We start from the raw sequence: 23,545 nt of genomic DNA on the forward strand, positions 1-23,545 counted from the left end.
CTTCCCTCCATAGATTTGTAGACAGCGATTTTTCTTTTCTAATACTTTTCCAGTTTTTAAAAATATGTTCCTAGTTGGAGTTATGATGAAAAAATAGTTGATATCGGTAATAAAACTGTTGCATTGTCCTCCTTCTCCCTGCACATCTCCCCTTTCTCATCTCACGCAGCCTGAAGAACAGTAAACATGCTGGTCCTGGCCCGCTAGTGTCAGTGTCAACAGTCACATATTTCTCCCCTTCCACATCTCATGACTCATTTAGGGTTAGTACCCCTGTTGGACTGTACCATGTATATTATGGTCATACATTAACTAATATTAGTTAACTAATAATAGTAAATATTTCAAAGTGTTCTTGCATAGGACCACAGATGACCCCAAAATTAGCTTCATATAAAAGGTGTCACGTGACTCCATGAAGTAGAGTGAAATTTATCATTTTGTCTTTTAAGTTTCATCATTACTTCCTTACTGTGACTTGTAGGCATATACAAGGTGTATAATTCAAGATCATTTAAAATCAAAATAATTTTGTCAGAAGTTCCTTGTCCTGTGTTATTTAATTATTGTGCTCAAATAATCACCCTGTTTTGTCTAAACAATGTCTTGACTTAGAAGGCAAATGCTGAAAAATAGTTGTATGGAATATTGACAGTTTAGTTTATGTGCAGCATCTATCTAGGCTTAGTTTTGTTTTTTGTTTTTGTTTTTGTTTTCTTCTTTTGTCTTATCCCTAACAGTGTTCCTAATGGAGACTTTTCTTAGAAGTCAAGGTGCAAGGTACCTACTTATTGAATCCATTTTGGGATGTTTGCTCATATATATAAGAGCTGTGCCTTTAGCACATATGTGACTCACATGAACCTCAAATGTGAACCTCATGTGCTCTCCCCCAACTATAGTACAACTCTACTATTCTTTATTTTTTTATTTTAAGGTATGAGACCTAAGGAATTCTGGACAGCTCAGCCATTATATGGAACTACCTCTCTGTGTTGTTTTGTTTTGTTTTTATTTAACCCAAAAATCTATCACCAAGGCTCATTAGAAACCATAGAATTTACTTGCATGGTTTCTGCTGTTTCATAGACTTTCATTGCTAAGATAGACAGCTAGAAATTGTCATTTCTGCACATTTTGTGTCACTAAGCCCATCTCAAGAATGAGACAACCCAGGCTTTGTTTTTATTCCTGCCTCTAAAAGCAATCACCTTTAAAATCAAAATTTCTGAGGGTTTATAACCAATTATTATGCAAATTCATTCTGATTATACCAAAACCTCCTATAAAGCAGGTGTTTCCGTGCGTTGTTGAATCCCCTAAATAATTAAATTAGGAGGACTTTTTAACACTTTAATTTTGTAAGAGTTATCTTCTGTAATATCCGGGGCTAGACACTTAGTGACGATTCCTATTGCTGCTCCTTGGACAGTGTCAGGTTGGTGTTCTGTGGTAGGTCATGAGTACTCTGGTTAGGACTCCAGTGTTGACAACTTGAGCATTCAAGGAGGCAGAGTAAACACGGGAGCAGTTATCCTGGCAGCTGTGAAGCAGGGTGCTTGTGGAAGAGGGTAGCATCAAAGTCATTCTGAAACTGAATGGTGTGAAGTCAGAAAGTGTCCCTCGATGTGGAGGTGGGAGGAGAGAGGTTCAGTGGGGGAGGAAAGAAAGCTAGGGCAAATCTGAAGAGGCTGGAGAAAGAGAATATGACCAAGAGAGAATATATGTGTTGTATTTTGTTTCTCAGCAAAGAGAAAAGGAGTTGTCCATCTAACTTTTTAACCCAGTAAAGTCTCTTTACTTTACCTAAAGTAAAGTATTAGGAAGCAGATCCTCTTCAGGTGGATCACTGATATGAAATCATACTGCAGAATGAGAAAACCCCAAAAGTAACGCCCTTTCATATTTGCCATTATGAAGACTTCTTGCGCTGATTTCAAAAGTTTGTGGGCATGTGCTGCCCTGTCTCTTGAATTCTCAGTTGGACAGCCACCACTTCCACCATTAACCTCAAACCATTCTTGGGCTTTTGCCTCACTCTCTCAAGCTTCAGTTTCAAGACAGAAACATCTGAATGCCTGAACTTCAATCTCTAGCATGCAGCAGGAATAGGGAATATCTTCTTCACTTTGGCCTCTACTGAGGGATTTTCAGATACTGGCTGTCTAAAAACAGTGTAGGTACAAGCAGTAAAGGTTCACTCTAGTCTATTATTTGTCCAAACTCATTGATACACAGTCTCTCCAAACCTACACTTAAAAAAACAACTTTCTTCTAACAATGCAATTCTGCCTCATATAACCAAAATCCACTCATCCCTCCCCAAGGGGGGCAACTGAAAATTTCATCATTAAATCCATTAATCCTAGATCTCTTGATGATATCCAGTCACCCTCTGGTTCTTTGGCAATCCTCTCTCAATATTCTCTAGGCAATGGACTAAGTGATAAAGTTACCCACAATTAACACATGCTATATTCAACAGTAGAGGATAGGGAGAGGAAAGAGAAATGAAATTAGTTAAAATATGTAACATATTGTTAGTTAAAATATGTTAGTGCAGGGCTTCACTGATGGCACAGTGGTTAAGAATCTGCCTGCCAATGCAGGGGACACGGGTTTGAGCCCTGGTCCGGGAAGATCCCACATGCCACGGAGCAGCTAAGCCCATGTGCCACAACCACTGAGCCTGTGCTCTAGAGCCCGTGAGCCACAACTACTGAGCCCACGTGCCACAACTACTGAAGCCCGCGCGCCTAGAGCCCGTGCTCCGCAACAAGAGAAGCCACTACAATGAGAAGTCCGTGCACCGCAACAAAGAGTAGCCCCCACTTGCCACAACTAGAGAAAGCCCACGCAGAGCAATGAAGACCCAATGCAGCCAAAAAAATAAAATAAATAAATTTTAAAATAAAGAAAGAAATAAATAAAATATGTTAGTACATATATGAGATAGAAAGGGTAGAGACCACAGTATTTGTTTCTGCAACTGATTGGGGAGCTAAAAAGATATTTGTGATTTATTTTCTCTGCTATCCATCACCTGTACACTTCTTCAACCAGCCCCTAAGCTAATTACGATTCTTTATCCAGTCGAGTTACCAAAACCTACATTACTGAGACACTGGAAATTGGATGTTCATATATGCTTAGTATATAGGGTTTTTTAGAACTTTGATTTATTTTCCAAATGTGAGAAGATTTCTCTGAGGTCCATTCAGAGTTTTCCCTCTCCTTATTGTATAGCAGTAGCCCAATTTTTCCATCAGGGTCAGTCACCTAAACTACACCAGGACCATATTTTGCTTGCTCACCCTGTAACATACGGGCCTCAAATGGCCCTGTGGCTGTTTCAGCTTCCAAGTAAATTGTTACATCCCTTGGATATTAAGTCTGTAAACTAGAAGAGCTAGAGGTATAGGGAAAGGAAACAAAAAATTTCCAAGTGGTTTATTAGCTATGTTTGCAGAAGACATCTGCACACACTGACTACTTGGTTCCTGGAACTGTATGTTCTGGCAGTGAGAGAAGTAGTATCATTTAATGATTGCTTAGTTCAGAGCATACACCTTATCCTACAAAATAGCACCCCAACCTTGCCAAAGTAATGTCTCTCAGCTGCCACTCTGAGTCATTAATCTATAAAACGTGCTCTTTCTGGGTAATGAGAGACATAATAGGAACAGTGGATCCCATGGCGTCCATTGTCTTAATCTTTCTCTATGATATGAGCTCTTCAGTCAGAAACATGATCATACAGGACATCATGAAGATGTATAAAGCATTCAGTAATCCTACCATTGAAGCCACTGGCAGGACATGATGGGCAGGATAGGAGAATCAAAATCTATAGCATCCATTCTAGACATCATCTCAAATAGATGTCCCCTCTGTGATAGAAAGGGTCCAGTATAATTCCCTTACCACCAGATAGCTGTCTGTTCCCATGGCGAAGGTACTTATAATGGTCCCAGGGTTGTCTGTGTTGGTGGCATATGGGGCACTGAGCCGTGGCAGTAGTGGGTCAGCCTGAGGAAGTAGAAGTCCATGTTTAGCCCAGGCAGAGTTTCATCTCTTCCACCATGGAGCCACTTAGTACATGAAACCATTGCACAAAGACATGGGGCCTGGAAGGGAAGCTGCTGGGTACCCTCAGATGCCCACTTGGCTGTTAACAGCATTTTCCACACTGCTGTTAACTTTTTGGTAAACATCTTCATGGGATATAGGTAGCTGTTTATTCTAGCACCATTCTAAAAGTTCATCTACATAAAACTTATGCCTTTCTTGCCACTTGTCTTCCAATAGCACTCTTGCCAAGCTCCTGACCATTTGGCTAATCCAGTAACTACAGAGCAAAGGATGGATCATCAATTTACATCATCTCTACTTTGTAGGAAAGTGACAAGGAAATACATAACACTCAACTTCTACTCCTTTCCTTAGAGTTATCCGTGAAAGGACCATAATACCACATCAGTGTACTTCTTATGGTGCCACAATCTTGTTCAGAGCCATTTGGAATTTGGAATTTTTTCCCCCTCAGTCAATTTGACATAAGAAATACCCATGGGGCCTAGGTACATAGGTTGAAGTAGGGATAGTATGGCAGGAATAGGCACACACATGGAGGGTTCATGGATCACCTTTCATGATATTCTTCCATCAGCTCCTCTTATTTCTAATAATGATGAGTGCTGCTAGGAGCACTCACATATATAGCTAGATAGCTCAGATAACATCCAGTTCATGATCAGCGGCTTCAGCTGCAAGGTTACCTGGTATTACATAGTCAGGAATTCTTTCTCCCCCGGCTCAAAAATATCCGTTAAATAATCCTCTAACTTCAATCAATAGGTAGCTCTTAAGAGAATTTGTAAAGTATTCGTTTATTTAACATATATTTATTGAATGTCTACAACTTACCAAGTACTGTGTGTTAGCCTTACTGATCCCAAATCTCAAAGAGCTTAAGTGAAGAAAATAGAAATTTAAAAATATATGCATGATTAAATAAATAAGTTGATATCAAATTATGAAAATTGTATGGAAGAAACCAATAAGAAATGAAATAGAATAGGGTAATGGGAGGCTTCTTTAAATAGATTAGTCAGAGAAGACTTCTCTAAAGAGATGACATTTAAGCTGAGCACCAAAGCATAAGAACAAGCTGGTTACACAAAGAGAGAAGATAACAGCGTTTCAGGTGAAGGGAGAGCATGTTAAAGGAACAGGGAGAAGATCAGTCCAGTTGGAGCCGCATAAGCAGGAGGAGGGTGGTACAAGTTACATTTGAGAGACAGGCAGGAGCCAGCTCATGCAAGGCCATAGCCCCACGGTTAAGGAGCTTGGATTTTTATTCTAAGTACTGTGGGAAGACAGTCATTTTTTCATTTATTAGACCAACATTTATTGAGCTCCTTCTGTGTGTCAGGTAAAGTTCCTGCCCTATGGAATTAACATTCTAGTGGGAGTGATAACTAATAAGCAACTATGTCAAGTTGTAATAATTCACGTGGGGGAAAAAATAAGCAAGTTAAAGGGAACAGGGAATGCCAGAGATGGTAGTGGAATGTTGTACATTAATACAAGTTGAGAAGGCCTCCCTGATGAAGGTACCTTTGAACAAAGAACTGAAGGAAGCAAGGAAGCAAACTAAGCAGATATCTGAGGGAGGAGTGTTCCAGGGCATTAAAGGGTTTTAAGCTAAACAAATTACATACCCCAATTTACATTTTAAGATCACTTTTGCTGCTTAGTGGAAAATGGATTGAAGTAGAAGTAAGCATGGAATTAACGATGGTGGTGACCTAGGGGCCACCTAGAGTGGTAACAGTGGGAATGAAAAAATATATTTGGGGCTAGATGCAATAGGACTTTCTAATAGATGAGAAATGGAGATTCAAGAACTGAAAAGAATCAAGAATGGTGCCCCAGTTATTAACCCTAAACATCTGAGTAAATAATAGTGTCATTTATTGAAATGGGGAGAGCTGAGACTGTAGGATAGAGAGGAAGGAGGAGACAGATTTAGGATGGAGAGAGAAAGACGGAGAAGACAGATCTGAGCTTAAAAAAAAAAAAAGAAAGAAAAAAGAAAAGAATGTTATATTTTGGACATGTTAATTTGTATCTCCAAGACTTAAATGGAGATCTCAAGGCAGTTAAATGTAGGAAGTCTGTAAAACCCACAGAGAATGTGAGATATACGAACTTGGGAGCATCTGCATAGAAGCAGCCTTTAAACCCAGGTGAGCACCTGAGACCCTCAGATAAGGAGTGTGGAGATCAGAAGGCAGGCCTGAGGGACTCTCTCATTGTGAGCTTAGGTAGAAAATGAGCTGGCAACTAACCCTGAGAAAGCAGTGCCAGTGAGGAAACACAGTGTCCTAGAACACTGTAGACAGGAAGGGTTCGTGAAGGAAGGAGTGCTTGACTACATCAGATGTTAATGGGAGCTGAGTGAGATGAGAGCAGAGAAACACCTGTGGGATTTAGCACTTGGACATCTTGGACGAACTTGGCAAGTAGGGTCAGTGACATGTTGTGAACATAAGCCAGTTTGGAAGGAGTTGAGGAATAAATGGGTGGGAGGGTAAGGAAATGGAGGCAAATAGCATATACAACTCCTTCTAGAAGCCTTTCTATGTAATTTAATTAGTTATTATTTAGTGCCTAACAAGTGTGGTTCATTGGCTTCTGCCAAATACTCTGCAGTCTGGTTTGACGTGCAAGGGTGAATGGTGCTGGTATCTGGATAGTTGCCAACCTGCTTGGAAAGATAAAAGAGCAGAGGGAACACCCTTACTTCTGAGCGGGTTTACTGATTGAAAGCTCAGAATACTGTGCTTATTTCATCACTCACACCTTGCATGAGATGCATATCTGGGATGGGAAAGCAGAACCCTGGCTGAAGATTAGACTTTATTCTTCAGTCTTACTTATATTCTCCTCCTCAACTCCTCTGTGTGTCTGTCCAATTAGCATCACGGCTAACCCTTTCTTCTTCCACACTGTTAAATAAGGTTCAGGTAGTTAAAAGAAAAGCACATCAAAGACAACTAGCTTTTTTTTTCCCCCTTATCCTTACAAGTAGGAATGAATTAAACAGAGTCCTACAAGCCTTTTTGCCCTGAAGGTCCTGGACCACAATGTTTGAGTTGTGTTCTAAAGTCTGCGGTACCACCAGAAGGTAGATGCTGGGAAATAATCTGAAGCAGGAAAGGGGATAGCTTTCTGACTGAAGCACAATATGAAAAGAATCCAGATGTGGATAACATGAAAATCGGAGGAGTATGGAAGATAAGAATTCCTTGGAACATAGTATTGTTAAACCTTGTTAATTCAAATTAATTGGTTAGAAGACTCACACAGATGACACTGAATATAATTAAGGAAATGTGCTAATTATAAATTTACACAATGCTTTGAAGTGAATTAATGAAAAACTGTAGCATAGGTGCACAGGAGGAGCACGTTCATGAAAAGTAGAATTGGTGTTATTTCCACGTGCTTAATACTGAAGGGATTTTTTGATGCTTGAAAATTTTTTCATTTTAAGCTAAACATAACTCACCCAACCTCATTACAAGTAAAACCTTTATAGACGTACAAAGATGAGCTATAGCCTAGATTTACACAAATTGATCACAAGTTCAGATTTGGTGGAATTTCTACTACTGACATTTTACTATAGCTTTCTTTGATTCATTTGCTTTTTCATTCAACATATATATATTGACCTCTTCCTGTAGGTAAGAAGTTAGTACCAGGCTTTGAAAATGGACTTGGAGATTGTTAAAAATCAGAAATTAAGTTGAGTTTAATGTAGGGTAACCACATTTTCAACTTGAACAATCTGTTTTATCAAACTAAAATAGATTTAGCTCATGATACACAACTCCCACCCCAAGTGCTTTCTATTTTGATCAAGCTTCAAACCTCTTAATGACTACCCAATAAAGAAAACTATTAGGCTCAGAATATTAAGTGTCAAAACAGACATTATCTACAGATTTGCTGAACATTGGACATTGAACTGAGTTGGGTCTCATGGAATATTTGTGTAATTAAGAGCAGCTTCAAGATAGACTGTTCTTTTTTATTTTGTCTTAGTTGATATCATATATGTCCTATTGACTAAAGAGGCAATGCTCTTATTATGCTTAGTAATAATTGCTATATTTATCAAGTACTTTATAGTTCACTAAAGACTTATCCCATTTAATCATGAACTCTGGGAGGGTTGTTCCTGTTATCCCAATTTTACAGATGCAGAAACTGAAACTTAGAAGAATTAAGTGACTTGCCCAATAGCACAAGGCAAGTAAGTGGAGCGTTGGAGCTCAAAACCAGAGTGGCTGTCTCAGAGTAATGTTCTTTTACCGTCCCACACAGTAATGGAATCATGGACAACATACTGTCTAGAGAAGATGGAAAAGTCAAAGTAAGGGTGTGTGTCATTTGACGGGGACAGAAGTCAGTAGCTAAAATATCAAATGCAAGCAACCAACAAGAGCTGTGCTGTTCTCAATCATGAGAGGTGATACCTTAGTTTAGAAAAGAATGTTATTTTAGGTATTCTTCATTTTGAGGCATAGGAGTAGAAATACTCAAATAATAAAGAAGAGATAGATTTGCAAATCATCTGCATAGCGTTCCCCAGCTGTGTGAGTCTAGGACATTACTCATTATTTCAAATCTTATCTGCTTTTTGTATACCGTTTAAAACAACGTGGTCCAGCCCTAAGTCAAGTGGATGATGTCATTACTTCAAGTAGTTATTTGAAATATCCCTCATTCATGTGATGCTTAGAGGGTGGCATTGTGATTGAGAGCATGGACTAGAGCCAGGCTTCCTGGGTTCAGCACTGACTGCTCACTGCAAGTGGGATGTTTCACTTCTGAGCCTCATCCTTTAATCTGTGAAAGGATGATAATCTATCCCCACAAGAATCTTGCGAGGATTAAGTGTATTAGTACATTTAATGTACATAGAACAGGCCTAGAACAGAGTTAAATAGTCAATAAATGTTATTACATTGAGTAACATCTTTTAAACAGATTCTTTTTGCTGGAAGCTCTGGTAAAATTTGGTCATATATTTATAATCTTTTGCTTGTGGTCCTTCACAAATTTAATTCATATTAATATAGTATTTGTTCATTTAAAATTGTGTTACTTTAGAAAATCAATTCTATAATGTCCCTTTTATCAGCTTTCTCTGCATTTTAAAAACAGAGATGTATGAAAATGTTCTCCAAGAATGTTTTGGAATTTGAACTCACCAGAAATTGAAATAAGCATAAAATGTATACTCAAAAATTACCAATAGCATAGTGAATTAAGTTGGAAACATTAATAAGGAAAATTTTGTAATATCTCAGCCCTATATAGCCCAGTTTTGATATTGCTATAATTAAGAATCAGGCTAAACTAAAAGCAGACATTGAAAATAGTGTTTATTTAGCGGAAAATTGTGTTTATTTAGCAGACAATAGCAAAGATTTACATGTTATTGTTTAGATTTCATTTATATATTTACTTCTCATATAATTATATTTTTAATCATTTATAAATGTATTTATATATTAACAGTATCATAAATTACTTTGAGGTGTGCTTGTTTTGGGTTTCAGAGGGGGCAGCAAGAGAATATGTTCTGAGGTGTATTGGTAAAGTTTGGAAACTTACTACCTTTAATTAATTTTATTTTTTAATTTTTTTCCTATTAGTAGATCAAAAGAATGTTCTAAAGTGTTTCTTACATTTTAGTTTTTCCCCTTCAGTCTGTAGGGTTTATCATACAAAGTGTATTTTAAGAATAAAAGTAATTATGAGGAAATGTTTCAACTTCATTTAACATCTGTACCAGATGTGATATATTTAATTATTTTTTTAAAAAAGAAAGTCTTTGTAACTTTCATTATTCTTCTGTATGGTACATCTTTTATTGAGTGTTTTATACAATTGATAAGCATTATTCAGTGGCATATGGTCTGAGTCTGATGTGCTTTGAAAAGAGTACAGAGTTCTGATAATGAGGATTCTGTGAAAATGGGAAAACCAGCACAACAGATACGCTTTGAGAAAGTATGGGTTTTTAGCATCTTGAAACAATATATCACACTCAAAGGGACAGAACTGGGCTGCACAATCTGTTAGCTCATTCTTGTCCAATCTGGTCTCCTCCTTTCTTTTGGAGCCAGCATTGTCATCAACTCCCTGAATTATATTCTGACTGGAATGTATTTCAGGCACAGAGTAATGTATCTACTTAAATGGAATCCTATCTTTCTACAAAAGCTTTTTGAGTATAATAAATTTAAAATATAAAAAAAATTTCTATTAAGTTAAAGTAATTGGTTCAACAGTTTACATATGTGCCTTCTCCCCCACACCCTAAAGAAAGACCACTGCTTGGAGGAGCATAGGTCTGTTTTTATTTATAATACGGAAAAAAATTTTTTGGTTTAACTAACATACAGTCAGATGTATTTCAAGGGCCGTTTATCGGAAAGATACCTGCACATTACAGCAGTCGTTCCTTGAACAGAAATGAACTATGGAAGTAAAACTTCCTCTATCAAAGTGTTTTAGTTACATGATTATTCTTTTTAAAATTCTATATCAGCCTTTCTTAACAAGAATTAAGGCTTCATGTCCTAAGACATCCAATGAATGTAATAAATGAACTTTTCTCCTAACCATCTAGAATGGTACTAACTATCCTTGGAGAAATTAAGAAGATGGTAATTCAGATATTTTTTTTTGTGAGGCTCAGGGAACCAGAATTGAGAAAGACTACTATATAGTACTCGAGGCCACTGAGTCTTTTAACTTGAAGCATAGTGTGTTGTATAAAAGAATTACATGTTACTTTAGGGCTATATGTGTGTAAAGGATTCAGTGTGATAATCTTTGTAAAGTGATAAGCACAATGCCTGACACATAATAAGTACTCAACAAATAATATCTATTATCATGTTTTAAGCTTTCATTATCCTAAATTCCTGAAAAATTTTGCTTGTGTTATGTTGTTTTGATCCAGATGAAACCTATTTTAAGTGTAGGGATGAAGGTGCATATAATCTAATCAAAAATTATATTTTCAAATTTAAACAGACTGTCCTAGTAATATTTTATGCTTAAAGATTGAGTAACATTACTATAAATTTTGCTTTTTTTATGATGCACAAATAATTCAGAATTCATCCACAGTAACCGTGTAATAAATGAAGTTGTTTTCTGTGATTGTCCTCATGAGGATTTTAGGTCATTACCAGTTTAGATAGGCAAATAGTTCTTTTTAATGCATTGATTTATGTGAAAGTGGGGGAAGGGAATGAGAAACAGCCAGGCTTCCCTGATGCAAAAGGACGAGATATTACTGCCTCACCAAACCTCCTGCCACAGGATTCCTCAGCTTTCCTATGGTAAATGGTATGTTATTTTTTGGATATGATTGGCATTGCCATGGAACACTGCAAATTATACAAGTTATACATACACACTGCTATTTAAGTTGTGAAACTGAAAAATCCCGAAACTAATTGTCAGAGTAAGAATAATAAATTATTCTTGATAGTGTAAATTGAAGATATTTTATGCAGTGAACTATTGAACGAAAAAAGGATGATAGGCTGTCACTTGAGAACAGCTAACATAATTTATGAGACAGGACAGTACCTTTCTTTATAGCATGCATTTGTAGTCAGCATTTATATTAATACATTTCCATATTCTTGCTAAACAGATTGTAAAGAAAATAATGCAGGAATATCAGGTGACTGTACTGTGACTATGAAACAGAATGAATTCTTTATATATTGCATTCAATTCAGGAAAGTGGGTAAATAAGACTTCTGATGTATATGTTATTAAAATATTACCTAGTCTATGCAGTGCTTTTTATACATTAATAATTATTATAAAGCCAAACTCCATCTTTCTTTTTATTTTTTGATTATTGGAGTAAAACAACTTTTTCCCACATAAAAAACTTGGAAAACTTTTCCAACCATTGAAAATAAAATTAGTAAGAATGAAAACAGTTGGAATGCTTCATTATATGAATATGTTTGTCTTTTTTTTAAAATTGGGGTATAATTGATTTACAACGTTGTGTTAGTTTCAGATGTACAGCAAAGTGAATCTGTTGTACAAATACATATATCTACTCTTTTTTCAGATCCTTTTCCGATATAGGCCATTACAGAGTATTGAGTAGAGTTCCCTGTGCTATACAGTAGGCCCTTGTTACTTATCTATTTTATATATAGTAGTGTGTATGTGTCAATCCCAATCTTCCAATTTACCCCTCCCCCCGAATATGTTTGTCTTATGCATTTTTACCAAGTGGCAGCAGCCACCTGAAGTTTCTCTAGATGGAGATTTTGTGAACTGTTTACTGATATATGCAGAGCCAGGAACATAGGTGTATTGCAGGTATACTTGTGTATATTCGAGGTGATTAATAGTAGAAGGCAAAAAGGAAATAAAGTCTGAAAATAATGTCAGTCTTCCAACTTCTATCTCAGTCTTCAGGCATATAATAGTTATACATGTATTGATGCCTACTTCCAAGTTCCTTCTCCACTGTTGTTTACTGATGTGGTCATGAAGCTGTAGACGTAACTAAAACATGTCCTTCTTCTCAATGCTCATATATTCTCAAACCACTTGGTCTCTGCATTACTGCCCTCAGGGAGTTGCCCAAAAAGGTGCCCAGGCTGCACCTAGTGTCGTCATCTTCTTTAGGGACAAATAGAGGTCTATCATTAAACAGAAAGAGATTGGGTTTTCTGTTTAGTTCTTTACAGGAAGTAAGTTTTGTAAGAAAATAAGATTTGCTGCTTGTTGCCATAAAATCTGTGTTGCATTAAGAATCTTCCATGTAGGATGGAAAGTGATAGAATATTCTGAGAGTATATATAAAATATAAGTTTCAGAAAGTGTTTACACATATAAAATTCAATGAGCTAAACTGAGGCTGGAAATGCAATCTGTTTTAAAATGCAAAAACTGGAATGTATAAGAATTCTGAATAGTAAAGTTAGCATTTAAAATAAGTAAGGTAAGGAATTACTTAACCAATATTGCTAGAATAATTAACTATTTAGGAAAAATAAACTTAGATTTCTACCATTCTTTCTGTTACAAAATTACAAGTTAATTATTTAAATGTAAAAAATAAAACTATAACAGAATTTAAAGGAATATTAGGTGAGTATGTATTTGATCTCAAGATGAGGAAAAGTTTTCTAAGCAAAAAAAAAAGGGGGGGCAATTTAAAATTTTAAGTCCATAAAGTAAAAAAAATTAAATAAATAAAATGAAGTACTTATAAAATTAGATGAAAGTTTATACCATGTGATGGTCAAGGGGTTGATACCCTTAATACATAAAGAGCTATCACAAACCAATAAGAAAAAAGGCTACTCAATAAATGGAAAGATAATTTACCAAAAAAATCAAAGAGTAAATATGAAAAGTATTTAACTGAACTGTTGATTAAAGAAATGAGAAGTAAGCAAAAGTATATACCAGTTTGATTTTTTAAATGAAGAAACTGAGGCTCAGAGAAGGTATGTGACTTGCCCCCGGGTCACTAAGTTCAGTGAGAAAGCCTAAATTTGAACGACTACTCTTTGGTAGGATTATGACTGATTTTTCCCGTTAATTTTTTGTCCATACTTTCTAAATTTTTATCACTGAGGCAAAAAATAGAGGTCTTTTCTATAACAAGACCAACACAGACACCGAAACATTTTAGGCAATATTACAGCCTTTTAGTAGTTGTTACTCAATAAGGGGTAATGAGTACAGACTTTTTTCCTTGATGCATAAAAATAAAAGGGATAACATTTACATTTTAATTAATTTACAGTATACATACTCACTAAGTAGATATTCTTTTCAACTAATTTAACTTTAATCATAACTGCAGATGGGACCTATATTTTTATGCCCATATAGCATAAGAATTAAAAAAACAAAATGAAAAATGTAAAGCTAATGCACCTACATCTTGTAATTGTGTTTTTATTTGCAGATGGAGAATATCATTGGAACAGTAAGAGATTCCAACCTGAAGCTGACACTTGCTTTCGGAATAGGAATGCATCATGCTGGACTACATGAGAGGGACCGAAAAACAGTAGAGGAACTATTTGTAAATTGTAAAGTTCAGGTAATTTTTTTCCATGAACAGATATTTTAAAGTAACTTAAAAGTTGTATTTTAGTTAGATGTAAGATATTATCTTTTATTTTTTAGGTTCTTATTGCTACAAGTACATTAGCCTGGGGTGTAAACTTTCCAGCTCATTTAGTAATTATTAAAGGAACAGAATATTATGATGGAAAAACAAGACGATATGTGGATTTTCCCATTACAGGTAATATTTTTAAATTTACAAATTAAACGTCTGTTTTAGCATTAATAATTTGAATTTGCATGAATTAAATTTTAGAGAATTGGTCACATGTCAGTGATTAACAAATTGTAAAGTTTTTGTTTCCAGTAAAAATATTACTCCAAAGTATTAAGCCATTTTATTTACTTTTACTTATCCAATGTGTTAATGAATGTCAAAGGCACAAGTAATTGTTTTAAATTTATAAATAGATAAAAGTGCTGATTAGTAGGAATTAGTGACTTAATAAGTTATAATTAAGCATTATGTTTAATTTTAAATCTCCCTCACTAGACATGATATTTCCTATAGGACTTCTAGAACCAAAGCACTTGTTGCTGTAACTTGTACATGAACAGTCTATTAACATATTTTAAAACATGATAAAAGCATTTTCAGTGAGTTTTGAACAGGAAAATATGCCAAATGTGTACTTCAACTCAATGAATGCATATAAAATCTGTATCATTTCTCAATCATTACTTACCTCAGAGACTCCTGCAGTATAAAAGAAAAATTTTATACAGTGGATGGGAAGAAGAGGAGGCCTAAGTGGATCCATTATTCATGGGGAAAAATAAGCAAATGACTCTGCTGAAGAGGTTTTGCTATATAAGAGTTATATAGTTATAACTCTTAAATAGCATTTTTAAACATTTACCTAAAGGAATCTTTGATCTTTCTTACTTTTACACACGGTAAGACTCTTTTGGGGACTCAATTTTCTATCACAGTGAATTAATTATTTAATTATTAGGGAACTCAGTAGTAGGCATCAGAGAGAACATCCCTGGTCTCAAAATACTCTTCTCCCTTTTATTTTGTTGTGTTGTAGAAACATGCCATAATCCATCAATATTTCTTGTGCTACATGCCACACTGCAGAATGCCTCTTGTTCTCTTTCTTATAGATGTACTCCAGATGATGGGGCGTGCTGGGAGGCCTCAGTTTGATGACCAAGGCAAAGCTGTAATTCTGGTTCATGACATAAAGAAAGACTTTTACAAAAAATTTCTTTATGAACCTTTTCCTGTAGAGTCAAGGTAAATTTCGCTGTAAATTAATTTAAATAGATTATGTCATAGCAGGTTGATATTTTTGTGCTGACATTGTATTAGATGAAACTCAGTAAAACTTCTAGTTCAAAAGAATTATTTGAAGTGAAGCAATATATTTATCACAATAAGACAACATTAAATTATAATTTTCACTATAAAAGAAAAACATGCTGTTTAAAAGAAGCAGTGAAGGGACTTCCCTGGTGGCACGGTGGTTAAGAATCCACCTGCCAATGCAGAGGGCACGGGTTCGAGCCCTGGTCCAGGAAGGTCCCACATGCCACGGGGCAACTAAGCCCAGTGCGCCACAACTACTGAGCCTGCGCTCTAGAGCCTGCGAGCCACAACTATGGAGCCTGTGTACCACAACAAGCCCACATGCTTAGAGCCCATGCTCTGCAACAAGAGAAGCCACTGCAATGAGAAGTCAGTGCACCACAACGAAGAGTAGCCCCCACTCGCCGCAACTAGAGAAAGCCCACACGCAGCAACAAAGATCCAATGCGGCCAAAAATAAATTAATTACTTAACTAATTTATTTATTTTAAAAAAAAGAAGCAGTGAAGTACATTGTTCAGTCACATTGACTCTGGAGCAAGACAACTTGGGTTCATATTTGAGCTCTCCATCACTTGCTTGATCTTGAGCAAGTTATTTAAATCCTCAGTGCCTTAGTGCACTGTCTGTAAGATGGAAATAGCAGCAATACTGGCCATCTCGTAGGGTACTTGTACTGATCAGATGTATCGTGCTTGGAACTGTGTCTGGCACATAGTAAGCATTTAATAAAGTGTTAGTTTGGTGTGTGTTTTTGTAGAATAGTCTGTAAGTAAATATCCAAAATAAAGGGATTGGTAATGAATAATTTAGGCTAGTGGCCAGTTTCAGAATTATCACATACTTCTTTGTGGATACAGTAACTACCACCCTTTTGACGAAGTCTTTCCTCATTTTCTCAGCTGAAAATAATCTTTTGTCTGTCAGATTTATACATTTTTCATTCCTAACATTTATCACTTGCTACCTTTTATCATAGTCTTCTTTAATATACTAAATCGCCTTTACCATATTCTAACTGCAAAGGACGAAATATATTTCTAATTTATACTGTAAATAGTTATGGAGTTTTTTACTGTGTTAGAAGTTCTGATGTTCCTTTTTTTTTTAATTTGGAAAATATAAAAACATTTAATATTGTGGGAGATAGCTAACATTGTGCTGAGAGAAAATTTATGACCATAAATATATGTATTTTAAAAGAAAGAGTGAAGGGCTTCCCTGGTGGCTCAGTGATTAAGTATCTGCCTGCCGGTGCAGGGGACACGGGTTCGATCCCTAGCCCAGGAAGATCCCACATGCCGCAGAGCAACTAAGCCCATGCGCCACAACTACTGAGCCTGCACTCTAGAGCCCACGAGCCACAACTACTGATCCCACATGCCAAGAGCCTGTGCTCCACAACAAGAGAAACCACGACAATGAGAAGCCCGCGCACCACAACAAAGAGTAGCTCCTGCTCGCCGCAACTAGAGAAAGCCTGCGCACAGCAACAAAGACCCAACACAGCCAAAAATAAAAACAAATAAATAAATAAATAATTTTTTAAAAATAATAGAAAAGAAAGAGTGAAAAATGAATGATCTGAATATGCATCTCAAGAATTTGAAAAAAATTAGCAAATTGAACTCAAAGAAAGAAGATAGAAAGATAAGAGAAAGAATTAATGAATTGAAACCAAGCATACATTAGAAAAAAATCACCAAAGCCAAAAGTTGGTTCTTTGAAAAGAAGAATAATATTGATAAACCTTTAAATCTGGTCAAGAGAAAAGACAGAAGGAACTACACAATATCAGGATACAAAAGAAATCTAAAAGGTAATAAGATATTATGAAAAAATTTATACAAATAATTTTTAAATTTTAGATCAAATGGTAGAATACTTTTTTTAAAAAATTACTAAAACTGACACAAAAAGAAATGGAAAATTTAAATAGCCTCTTATCTATCAAAGCAATTGTATCTGAAATTTAAAATCTTTCCACAAAGCAATTTTCTGACCCAGACATTCCACTAGTGAATCCTTTATAACATTTAAGGAAGAAATTGAACTCATGAAATTGAACATGAACTCTTCCTGTAATAGTCGAAAAGATAGGACTATTTGCCAACTTATTTTATGAGAGTAGAATAACCTTGGTTCCAAAACCTGATAAATTTACAAGAAAGGAATGTAACAGAGCTGTGTCTCTCATGAATATAGATGTAGAAATCCTAAATAAAACATGAGTAAATCAAATCTAACAATGTATAAAAAGATAACGTATTACAACTAATTACAATATCAGTGCAAAGATGACTTATTACTTGAAAATAAATGAATATAATTCACCGCATTAGCAGGAAAAAATGAGAAAAATTACATGATTATCTCATAGATATTATAAGAAAGCGTTTGGTGAAATTCCATACCCATTAATTATAAAAACTCTTAGCCAACAGGAATATAAGGGAATGTTCTTAATCTGATAAAGAGTCTCTACTAAAAATCTACTGCAAACATCATGATTGATGATTCAGTATTGAAAGCTTTCCCTCTGAGATAGGAAATGATACAGGGATGTTGTTTTCACCACTGCCGGTAAGCATTGTGCTAGAGATCCAAGCCACTGCATTAAGGTAAAGAAAAGAAATAAAAGTCAAAATATCCTTTTGAGCAAGAGGAGTGACTAAAAAGCATAAAAGGAAGACTTCTGGGGCACTGGTGATGCTTGATCTTGGTGGTGGTTACACAGATGTGTTCACATTGTGAGTATTACTTGAGTTGTACATGTATAATTTATGTAATTTTTTTCTATGTGTACTTCAGTAAAAAGTTAATTAAGGGCTTCCTTGGTGGCACAGTGGTTTAGAGTCCGCCTGCCAATGCGGGGGACATGGGTTCGTGCCCCGGTCCGGGAGGATCCCACATGCCGCGGAGCGGCTGGGCCCGTGAGCCATGGCCGCTGAGCCGGCGTGTCTGGAGCCTGTGCTCCGCAATGGGAGGGGCCACAGCAGTGAGAAGCCCGCGTACCAAAAAAAAAAAAAAAAAGTTAATTAAAAATTAAAATGTGTACCTTGATATGACTACTATTAATATTTTATTTCTACAGAGTACATATACAGAAGTTATATGTTAACTTCTCTGTTAATGGACATTTAGAGAGTTTCTAGTTTTTAACTCTTACATATATTGCTGCAGTGAAGTATTTTGCTTCCCTATCCTAACCTATAAGTGTTTCCCTATCAGGTGATAATGAAAAAGTGAAATTGCTGGGTCACGGTGATTGTTCAAATAGATATTGTCAAATTGCCCTCCAAGTTAGCTATATGGATTTATACTCTGCCACTGGTGACTGGAGAGTAACATTGCAATTTTTTTTTCATTCAATTTATTATGGCCATTTTCTCATATCCTTAAAAACATCCTTTGCAAAAACTGTTTTTTAATACCTGCATATTGTTCCATGTATCATAATTTACATGGCCTTTTCTTTTGTTGCACATTGCTTCCCTTTTTTGTAATTTATGTAAGAAACTGAAATGATCATTTTGTTACACCAGTCTTGCAACACATCTGATCATCTCTGTATATTCCACAACACCTAGCACATTTATGTCTTATATGACTGAACTTAATATTCACTGAATGAATGAAGGGAATATCCTTGCTCTAACCTAACCATCCCCCCTTTCTTACCAACTCTCCTTTCATCTGCCTCAGTAACTCTTGTCTGCTCTCCAAGGCGTATCGTCCCTCGTCTGCTCTTACCTCGGCTCTCATCTTCTCCTCCTGAAAGTTATTAGCTCCCTTCCTGTCAGCCTGTGTTTATTTCCACCTAGCAATTTATTTCCCCAAAATTATATACAAAAGATACAAATTACACAAAACATTTGTTCTGTATCCTGGAACATCAAATCTGAGTCTTGACTATGTGAGATAAATTGTTTTTCATTTAATGTTCATGTATGTTTCCCATGTCTTATTCACTCTGTAGCTTATTAGGAGTGCTCTCTGACCATTTAAATGCAGAGATTGCTGGTGGTACAATAACATCTAAGCAAGATGCAATGGATTATATCACCTGGACTTACTTTTTCCGACGTCTTATCATGAACCCCAGGTAAGTGCGGGGCAAATATTTTTCTGTTTTGCACTAAAATAAAATATGTTTGGAGGTAATCATCTCTAAATTCAGGTACATAACAAAAATGCCAGAACATTGGACATCCTAGGTATAGGAATTTGCCCAGAGAATCAGATAATATCTCTGATATGTTCACAATGTATTGTGATATATTAGAAAATAATTGTGTGCATTTTATTAGCTTATTTTAATTAACTTAGAATGTTCTCAAGGAGTTCGCTCTGTAGTTAGGGAGACAAGACACCTGATGTCATTAGGAAATGTGCTTAATTAAGTTACATGGTAGTGGCTGACTTGGGTGCAGTTGGAATTCAGAGAAGAATAAAGCCTGTGAAATTGTAGGGGGAAGAATTTGTGAGGCATTTGTAAAGGTTAATAAGAACTCTGCAAGATGAAATAAAATGGGGGAGTTGTGATGGAGTATCTTTTTACTCCAGGCAGGATAGATTGTATCTTCATTTAGCACCTGTTTATCAAATATTATGCTAGACATTGAAGCATGAGGATGAGTGTATATCATCCCTTATCTTCAAGGGCTGATCTTGTAATGTGGAGATGGACATAAATGATTACAGTGTAAATCATAAGTGCTCTAACAGACTGTATTTAAGCCTGTGAGAGTGAAAGCTTCACAGACGAAGTGATACTTCACCCAGAACTCGAATCTGGAACAGAAGTGGAAAAGGTGGAAGGCACAAAAATACTAGATGGGCGGAGGCCCTCAGGGCTTGAAAGAGTCTCTAGAGAATGCCAAAAGTTAGATGTAAAGCTTAGAGTCCACTTGCCTAGAAAGTGGACCAAGCACCAGAGAGTAAAGGGCCTGTATGCCATGCTAAGGGGTTTGCATCTGATCCTATTGGCTGTGGTTGGAAGTTTTTAAATATAGTTTAGCATCACCAAATTAGGTTTTTGTTATTGTTGTTGTTTCCTTTGTACGTTTTGAGCCCTTCACCCATTTCTCCCACCCCCACCCCCACCTCTGGCAACTACCAGTCTGTTCTTTGGTGTTTTGTTTTGTTTTGTTTTTAGATTCCACGCATAAGAGAAATCATATGCTATTTGTCTTTCTCTGTTTGACTTATTTCACTTAGCATAATATCCTAGCGGTCCATCCATGTTGTTTCCAAGGCATGATTACGTTTTATTTATTTATTTATTTTTGGCCACGTTGGGTCTTCGTTGCTACACATGGGCTTTCTCTAGTTGCGGCAAGCAGGGGCTACTCTTCATTGTGGTGCATGGGCTTCTCATTGCAGTGGCTTCTCTTGTTGCGGAGCATGGGCTCTAGGCGTGCAGGCTTCAGTAGTTGCAGCACAGGGCTCAGCAGTTGCAGCTCACAGGCTCTAGAGCACAGGCTCAGTAGTTGAGGTGCATGGGCTTAGTTGCTCAGCAGCATGTGGGATCTTCCCAGACCAGGGCTCAAACCCATGTCCCCTGCATTGGCAGGCAGATTCTTAACCACTGTGCCACTAGGGAAGTCCCTACATTTTTTATGGCTGAGTAATATTCCATTCTTTGTCTATACCACAATTTTTTTATTCATTCATCCATTCATAGACACTTAGGTTGTTTCCATATTCTGGCTATTGTAAACAATGCTGCAATGAACATGGGGGTGCATATATCTTTTCAAATCAGTGGTTTTGTTTTCTTCTAATAAATACTGGCTTTGTTTCGGTACTTGCAGCACTGTGGTAGGGAATGAGCTAGAATGGGGAAATATTTATAGCAGGGAGACCAGTTACAATGCTTTTTAACAATAAGGCAAAGACACATAGGACCTTAACAGATGCAAGGGGAATGGAAGGAGGCCAAAGGTGAGGGACATTCCTGATATTAGTAAGAAGAAATATTAAACCATTGTTAAGATCTTGAACAGAGAGATCATGATGAAAATGATGAAATGAATTCACTAAATCTTACCGGTTCGTACTTTAAGAAATTTGTTTCTCTTCAGCCAACATTTCCACTTACATAGGTAGGAGTTTGAGAATATGGTGATGTTTTGCTCAGTTCCGCAACTGTATTAAGCCTCTGGATTAGGTACAAAATTTCATTTGGGAAAATGACTACAAAATTAATGAGATAGTCTTACAGTACCACATATTTTCCATAGTAAACAGATCACAGATTAGCATTGTGGAATCCTACAATGAGATAGACATTACATGTACTCTAGTCTAACCTTCTTGTTTGGTATTGAAGAAATGGAGGCTGGAAACTTAAAGTGATTTGTCCTGTATCCCATAACTACTTTGTGATAAAGCTAGAACTTAAAAACGTAAGTTTTGTGAATTACTACTCTTTATGTCTTTGGAGGGAGAAGAATCATGGTGTATAACTGTAGATATATTCATTTTTCTTATATCACAAGAATGGAGGCAATTAATGTGATAGAAAGAGCTTTGACTTGGAATCAGAACACTGATTCTTGTCTCAGCACTGCTTTTTAGAAACTGTGACCTTGATCGCTTCACCTCTCTTGGCTTCACTTTCTTCATCTGGAAAGTGAGTAATAGCCTACCTCCTTCACAGGGTCATGTTGGGAATCAAGTACACGAATTAAAGCCTCTCTAAGTTTTGTATTAATTATGAAAAACTTAATTAATGTTATTAGTGAGCTGTTATTCTTGTGCTCCTTTCCAGTTGCTTTACTGGTCTATACCATCCTAAAGACTCTAGTCTAGGGCATTTTCTGGCGGTACAGTGGTTAGGACTGCACGCTTTCACTGCCAAGGGTGCAAGTTCAATCTATGGTCAGGGAACTAAGATCCCACAGGCTGCATGGCCCAGCCAAAAAAAAAAAAGACTCTAGTTTAGAGACTTAGAACCTAATCATTTCTGTCAGCTTGTCTGGTCAGCAAACAAGGGAATAATTCTCTGAGGCAAATTGAGTTCTTTTGCAAATTGTAGTTCTTGATTGAATCCACAGATACACTGAATTTTGTGTGTGCGTCTTCTTTTCTTAATTAAAAATTTTTTTAACTTTTCATTTTCAAACAATTTGAGATTTTTTTAAATTGCAAGAATAGTACAAACAGGCACTGTGTACCCTTCATCCAGCTTCCTCGAGTGTTAACATCTTACATGACTATAGTACAGTTATCCAAACCAGGAAATTTACATTTATGCAATACTGTTAAGTAATCTACAGCCTTCATTCACATTTCATCAGTATTTCCACTAATGTCCCTTTTCTGCTGAAGACCCAATTTAATAGTATCCTGCATTCCATTTAGTAGTTCTGCCTCCTTAATTCATTTCAATCTGTGCCATTTCCTCAGTCTTTCTTTGTCTCTCATAACCTTGACACTTCAGAGGAACCCTGGCCAATTATTTTGTAGAACATCCTTCAGTTTGGGTTTGTCTGAAGTTTTCTCATCCCTGAATTCAAGTTCTGCCTTTTGGGGCAAGAAGACTGTAGAAGTGATGGTGTGCTCTTTTCAGTGCATAATATTAGGAAGTTCTTCTCTAGAGATCTCTTCTGTATTTAAAATATCACTTGTCTGTGAAAGACCCAAAATAAGTTACTCCAGCTGTTCCCCATCCCAAGTTACAGTCTCATTTCTCCACCTGCCTTCTGAATGTTGCCACATGGACTTCCCACCATCATTTCAAATTCAGCATGTCTAAAACTGAATCAGATATCAAAATTTTGCTCTAATATCACTTTCTTACCTTTGTTAATGTTATCACTCTGCATCTACTTATGTTGACTTCAAATCTCAAATTTCCTTTTTAATTTTTCTCCTCCCTTAATTTCCTTAGTTCTTTACCTGCTTAATCTTCTTTTAGTCTATCCTCAATCTAGCCTGATTTGCAAACTGTCCGAGAATACTTATCAGAAATTAAATGTATTGGAGATGGGAACTAGATAAGTTGTG

The 23,545-nt window shown here is 36.3% G+C and overlaps 1 protein-coding gene across 1 annotated transcript in view; it reads left to right on the forward strand.

Moving 5' to 3' along the window:
* ASCC3 (activating signal cointegrator 1 complex subunit 3) overlaps nt 1–23,545 on the forward strand; it is a 336,448-nt gene that overhangs the window by 227,811 nt on the left and 85,092 nt on the right. The window contains exons 31-34 of the mRNA XM_060114407.1: nt 14,054–14,191; nt 14,278–14,398; nt 15,328–15,460; nt 19,512–19,637. Of these exons, the coding sequence (XP_059970390.1) occupies nt 14,054–14,191; nt 14,278–14,398; nt 15,328–15,460; nt 19,512–19,637 (518 nt within the window). The remainder of the gene's footprint in view (nt 1–14,053; nt 14,192–14,277; nt 14,399–15,327; nt 15,461–19,511; nt 19,638–23,545) is intronic.

The sequence above is a fragment of the Mesoplodon densirostris genome, chromosome 12 (genome assembly GCF_025265405.1).
Source record: "Mesoplodon densirostris isolate mMesDen1 chromosome 12, mMesDen1 primary haplotype, whole genome shotgun sequence".
Classification (NCBI taxonomy): domain Eukaryota; kingdom Metazoa; phylum Chordata; class Mammalia; order Artiodactyla; family Ziphiidae; genus Mesoplodon; species Mesoplodon densirostris.